Source organism: Arachis ipaensis, chromosome B08 (assembly GCF_000816755.2).
Source record: "Arachis ipaensis cultivar K30076 chromosome B08, Araip1.1, whole genome shotgun sequence".
Classification (NCBI taxonomy): Eukaryota; Viridiplantae; Streptophyta; class Magnoliopsida; order Fabales; family Fabaceae; genus Arachis; species Arachis ipaensis.
In genome coordinates, this window is record NC_029792.2 from 68,844,075 (window position 1) to 68,850,988 (window position 6,914).

The following is a 6,914-nucleotide window of genomic DNA, read 5'->3' on the forward strand; positions in this document are numbered from 1 at the left end:
ACAGCAATTTCCAAGGCCCACCGACAGCTTCCCAAGTGATACTGAAAGAACCCAAGAGGAGAGACCAAGAACGTAAGGTGGGAAGAATGCAAGTCAATCAATCTAAGCAATAAAGAAGGTCTGAAGGAAGAATGCTCCGGACACTCAGAGCATGATGAAGGAGAGTCAAAGAAGAATATAAGGGAGATAGAAGAAATGGCTAGCCCTGAACAGAGGAAGGAACAAAAAGAGAAAGAATACCTCAAGCCCTTTGTGCCATAAGCACCATTTCCCCTTCATCAAAATTCTCCAACAGATGCCAACATACATGAAGTGCATGAAAGAACTGTTGACCAAGAAAGGAACCTTAAAAGGGGGACAAACAGTGACAATGAACAAGGAATGTAGTGCCCTCATCAAGAAAGACATACTCATGAAGAAAAAAAGATCTAGGGAGCTTTCATATTCCATGTGCCATAAGAGAGACAAAAATTGACAGGGAATTCTGTGACTTAGGAGCTAGCATAAATGTGATGCCTCTATCTCTTATGAAGAAGTTACAAATCAATGAGCTGAGATCCACGGATGTAATCGTCCAATTGGTAGATAAAACTCAAAAGAAGGCTGAAGGAGTAGTTGAAAATGTATTGGTGAAAGTAGGAAACTACTTCCTCCCCACTGACTTTGTTGTTATGGACATGGAGGAAAGTTACCTTCATCCCATTATTCTTTGGAGACCATTTCTAGCTACTGCTAGAGCCCTGATAGATGTGGAACAAGGAGAGTTAATCCTGAGAATACATGATGAACACCTTACCTTCCATGTGTTCAAACCTACATCTGAGTCTGAGCCAGAACCTAAGGAGTCAAAGAATGATCACAGCAACATATGCATAAAAGGAAGCAACATTAAATCAGCAGCTGAACCACTGAAACAGTCTTTGGTGAACAGGCAAGAAGTTCAAGAGATACAGCAACCAAGAGAACTTAAGAAGGAACTGAAGCCACGAGAGTTGGAAGGAGCAGTTAATGAGGAAGCCCCTGACACAATGGTCACTAGAAAACTATTGAAAGAAGAGAAAAGAGTTGAGAAGAAATTGCCAAGAGAATGGAGAAATAAGAAGATTCCTACAGAGGGTTTCTCCCCTGGAGACAAGGTAATATCAGCCCACCATCAACCAACACCACCCTAACTTCCAATCATTCCATCTCAATTACCGCAAGTGTTCACCATCAGAAAAGTCCTCTCCTTAGAGCATGTAGAGATAGCCAAGGAATCAAGTGGAGACCGTTTCACTGTAAGGGGAGAAGACCTAAGGCACTATAATCCACCATGACAAACACCAACCGTCAAGCTAGTGACGATAAAAGAGCGCTTGTTGGGAGGCAACCCAACCAAAGGTAATTCTCTTTTCATAGCTTGTCAATAAGAGCTAAGTAAATTCTCTATATTGCAAGGAGCTAAGTTTGGTGTTGCACACCAAAAAAATCTAAGGGTGAATGTGTAATTCTAAGTTTGATGTTCTACCATGGATTACATGAAGGACACATTGCACCCCAGCATAATTAGTTGTCAGCTCCAAAAAATCAGAGAAATTCCTCAAAAGTTGTTGGTTTTCTAGTTCTAGTTTGCTATTTAGTTCATAGTTGTTTTCTAGTACATAGTTTACTTTCTTAATAAAAGTACTTGATGTTTTTCTGCATAAGACTCAATTTGCTGCATAAGTGATGAGGGAAAATGATTCCACACAAACTCACCGGTAACTGTACCGGGTCGCATCAAGTAGTAATAACTCACAGGAGTGAGGTCGATCCCACAGGGATTGATGGATTGAGCAACTTTAGTATGGTGATGAATTTAGTTAAGCGAATAGTTGATAATTTGAATGAAATTTGATTAACAGCGGCTGAATTGCAGGTAAACTAAAGTGCAGAAAGGAAATTTGCAGAATCTTAAATGCGGAAGAAGTAAAATTGCAGAAACTTAAAGTGCAAGGAATTAGAAGAGCTGAAACTTAAATTTTAAGAAAAGTAAATAACTGAAACTTAAAGTGCAAGTAATGTAAATTGCTAAATCTAAACTGCTGGGAAACTTAAATTGCATGAATAATATAGGGATTTGGGTGTTGGAAATCAAAACAAACTGGAAAAAGTAAATTGCAGTAAACTATAGAGTGCTTAGATGAAGAAATTCAGAAAACAGATCAATTAGGATTTTAGTGCCAAAACAGAAATGGAAACAGAAGAGTCGAAGCAGAATGGAAACTTAGATCAATTCTAAAATCTTAAAGGACAAATTGATAATTGTAGAAAAATAACAAATCAGAAAAGAAATTAAGATCTCAATTGCTCTCTTGACAAAACAGGAAACAGGAAATTGCAAATGAAATAAAAAAAAATGGAAGGAAAGCTAAGATCAGATCTCCAGTTCTTCAAAATACAAAAAGGAAAAGTAAAAGATAACTTCAAATTCAAGGAATTCAGAAGAATTCTCCAATCCAAGTTCTCAGATCCAAAACAGAAAGAAATAGGTTGCAGAAGAGAGAAAACAAAAACAAAAAGGAAAATTCAGATCTGATCTCAATTCTAAAACTCTAAAATGAAAACTAAAGGAAAGCTCCCAATGAAATTAAATTCCTATCTATTTATACACTTTGTATTTCTGGCTTCCCGTACATGGAGTGGGCTTTTTTTGGCCTTGTATGAAGTGGATCAGAATGGCTATTTGTTGCAGCTCCCAGTGGAACGTTGTGTTCTCTAAGTGAGCACAACGTTCGTTTATCCACACGTGCGCGTCGCTGACGCGTGCGCGTCCTTTTGCCTTTTTGCTCATCGATGTGTGCGCGTCATATATGCGTGCGCGTCATATATGCGTGCGCGTCACTATCAGTCTTAAGCTCCAAACATGCTCGCGTGTCCCTTTCACGCGTACACGTCGTTGATAGCGTTAACTTAGTGAGCACTACGTTGGCTTAGTGAGCGCTGCCCACGCATGCGCATCCTCTACGCGTGCGCGTGGGTAGCAAATATCCAATTCAGGATTTAGCACCAGCCACGCGTGAGCGTGCTTTGTCCCAGATGCTTCATCAACCCGTGCGCGTCAAGCATGCGTGTGCGTAAATTGCAAAACTTTGCCTCCAACTTTGAATCTTTCTTGAAAACGCTGAGTAAGTGAACGTAGCGCTCTCTTTTGAAACGAGCGCCATACACTTCCATGCGTACGCGTCATGCACGCATACGCGTGGGTCTTCGAAGAGTGCCCTTGACGCGTGAGCGTCCCACACGCGTGCGCATCGCAAGTGAGTGTGGCGTTCATTATTTGAACACAACGCCATACTGTATTGCTTCTCCATTTCTTCATTTTTTCACTTAAAATGAACTAAACAGGCAATCACAGTCTCACCAAAATCACAAGAATTTGCATCAATCATAATGATCACTTAATTCTTGCATAAATCTCATGATTTTGTATAAAATAAATGATGTTTAATTGAATCACAATAATCATAAAATTCCACTCTAACCACTTACTTATTGTGCAAGAAAGTGCATAAAACCTAATGAAACAAATGAAAAATGCTTGTGAAATTAGCATAAGATGACTTGTCATCAATAAGGCAAGAAACTAAGTTTGGTGTTCACACACCAATCTAAGTTTAAAAGCCTACAAATATACATGCATGTTAACAATCTCTCAAGTGCTTGGGGAACAAGCAGCTTTCAGTAGCTTTTACAGGAATTCAATCAACCCTTGGAAGAACTATGCATTATCATCAAAGGACAAAAAAATGAAAGGTGGACCTGCTCCTTGTTTATCACATTCAATAAAGAAAGAACATGTTTGTTTTAGTTGATAGTAACTTTTAGTTTAAGTTGTTTTGCATTCTGTGATGTTTAATGTTGCAATAAGTATGCTATCCTAGGTGTGTGTCTTCACTTTCACCAGTTTAAATGTTTGTTTTGTCCCCTGAGTCTTTTCAAGTTCAATAAAAGAAATGATTGAACAAGAAGTGGAACAGTTCCTTTTTAGCAAGTAGTAAAATAACAGTAAGTGGTGGTATATATGTTTGATTATGTAGTAGCTCACTTATAATGAATATAAGGATAGATTGTTCCCCTTTAGTGTAGATTAGCATGCTGTCTATGAATCTTAGCAAATAGGAACCCTTGGATGAAAGAAAAAAGAATAAAAAGAAAGAAAAGAAAAGCCAAAAGTGGCAACAAAAATAGAAGAAAGTAAAGAATAAGGCTAGACACCAATAGCTTGGACCTTAGGATATATGCCTGTGGTGTCTCTATACTAGGATCTGCTTGGATGATTAGGTTCTATGGAGTGCTTTAACACTTGGTAACTTGGGTTAACTAACCCGGGATTATCAACCGAAAGTCCATTATCAAGAGCAACCTAATTACAAGGCATTTAGTGACCCAAAGAGGTGCTGGGCATCAATGTCTTAAGAAGAATTGTGAGCCAAGTGTCTGTAGTGAATATGTGTTGAGTACAAATGAGCTAAAGAAGCTACTTCTACACATGACACTAAGCTACAGGTAAGAAACAAGTTTACAGAAAAAGAAAATAAAGAAAAGCAATTACCAAGGATGAGTGAATAATAAGAGGTCATAGTAGTGTGTTAATGAATGCTTAAAGAAGACAATCTATGCCTAAAGATCAAAAGAAGTTAGCTACTGCATTGTCTGCATAAAACCCCAAGAGCTACTAATAATGCTTGGCTGATATGAACATCCCCTTTTGTTTCATTCTTTCTTCTTAATAATTCAGTACTTGCTTAGGGACAAGCAAGATTTAAGTTTGGTGTTGTGATGTCAGGGCATCTTAGGCTAGTTTCACTATCCTTTATCTTTGTTTTTAATAGGTTTTATGCACTTTCTTGAGCTATAAGTAAGCAAATTGGGTAGAAATTCATGTATGCCTAGATTCATTCAACCATGAGTAATTTGATGCAATTTCATAATGATTTATGCTATGATTAGTTGTATGCTAAGAATGATAAGAATTCTCATGACTTTAGCAAAGCTTTGATGCATTTATTGGTTAATGATAGGTGAAGGAAAGCATGGAGGAAGGTTGAAGAAGGAGCATGGAAAAGATAAAGAGGAAGCAACGTTGGTGGCCAAGTTGGACCACCAACGTTGCCTCAAACGTTGGAAGAGAAGCAGAACAAGTCTCTGCATATTTTGCTGATGCTCACGTTGGAGGGAGCGTTGAAGGTCCAATGTTACCCCCAACGTTGTGAGAAAATGATCAATTCTGGGGGTGAAGAATTTTTGATTGACGCGTATGTGTCTGTGACGCGTACTTGTGAAAAAGCAAAATTTTTGTATTCATACGCAAGCATGAGTCACGCGCACGCGTGGAGTGGTAAACATGACCATCCACGCGTACGCATGGGTCACGCGTATGCGTCATTACACGAACGTTGGAGTCCACCGTTGCCTCAAACGTTAGCCTCCAACATCCGCGATAAAGAGCCCAGACTTTGGATTTGAAAAACTTGAATCGACGCGTACACGTCAGTGACGCGTACGCGTGTATGGGAAAAAGAGCGATTCACGCGTAAGCGTGAGGTACACGCACGCGTGAAAATGCCAACGTTGGAGGGAATGTCGAAGGTCCAACACTGAGGCCAACGTCCCCTGCATGGTTTTGAAGCTGTAAAATGAAATCTTCGCATCCACGTGCACGCGTGAAGCACGCGTACGCGTGGATGAGAATTTTTGCCCCTTGTCGCAAACGCGCAAAGCACGCGTTCACGTGGATAGTGGAATGTTGGCTCTCCAACGTTGAGTCAAACGCCAATGACAGAAAAATTCTCTAGTTTTTCTGAAGAGCATTTGAGTCAACGTTGGCCATCAAACGTTGACTCCAACGTGAAGAATCAGACTCCGCAATTCAAACCAATCTCTTCTCAATAGCAAGGGAAACCAATTGGAGCCAGTTTCAACCCAATTCCATCAAGGCCGAAAGCCCAATTCAGAGATTGAAGATCAATGGAAGAGAGTCTATAAATAGCTTAGAATTTAAGTTGGGAGGATCCTTTTGACATTTTTTCGGACTTTCACTTTCTACTGCACATTTACTTTCGGTTGATTTTTCTTTTGTAATGTATCTTTCAATCCGAATTTCCATTTTGAGAGCTATGAACAACTAAACCCCTTTCATTGGGTTAGGGAGCTCTGTGTAATTCAATGGATCAATAGTAATTTTCATTCATCTTCTTCTTTCTTTTCTCTTGATTTTGCTAGAAAGCTTTCGTTCTTCATCCAATTGGATAGTTATCTTGGGAAAGAAGCTATTCATAATTGGATCTCCTCGGAACCTTGGAAGAGGAATGAGGAGATCATACTAGAAATGCTTTCTCACATTGGATTAGATTGGGGTTTGGATGGATATAGTGACATGTAATCCTACCAACACTTTGATCTATGAATTTGTGTGGTATAATCAGCGACCAAACTTCATCTCTTCCCATGAGCATGTAAATCAAGGAATTGGGCAATTGTTCATGCTTAGAGAGATTGGTGAGCCAAGGAAGTGGGATCCAATCAATTAAGATTTCCAAGGAGATTAATGAATTCATTAATTGCGGAAGAGATGAAAACGAATTTGATCCGAAGAATTATACATCTCCTAAACCCAATGATTCCCCCATCTCTGATCTATCCATTCTATTTACATTCTGCATCTTTAATTTCATGTTAAATCACCATTCCCTTTTAATTTCTTGCAATTTAAGTTCCTGTTCTTTATTTCCAGCAATTTAATTTTCTGTCATTTAATTTCTTGCAATTTAAGTTTCCCGCCAATTTTTACTTTCTGAAATTCCCAATTCAATCCCAATTTTGCTCAACTAGAATAATTCTCCAATTAACATTGCTCAATCTACCAATCCCTGTGGGATTCGACCTCACTCTAC

At 39.0% G+C, this 6,914-nt stretch overlaps 1 protein-coding gene across 1 annotated transcript; it reads left to right on the forward strand.

Moving 5' to 3' along the window:
• LOC107611104 lies at positions 513 to 1,172 on the forward strand. The gene has a single exon (XM_016313066.1). The coding sequence runs from the start codon at positions 513 to 515 to the stop codon at positions 1,170 to 1,172; it is 660 nt and encodes a 219-aa protein (XP_016168552.1).

What these genes read in the sequence shown, in the direction of transcription:
- LOC107611104 (XM_016313066.1), top strand. Translation starts at nt 513, where the DNA reads ATGCCTCTATCTCTTATGAAGAAGTTACAAATCAATGAGCTGAGATCC.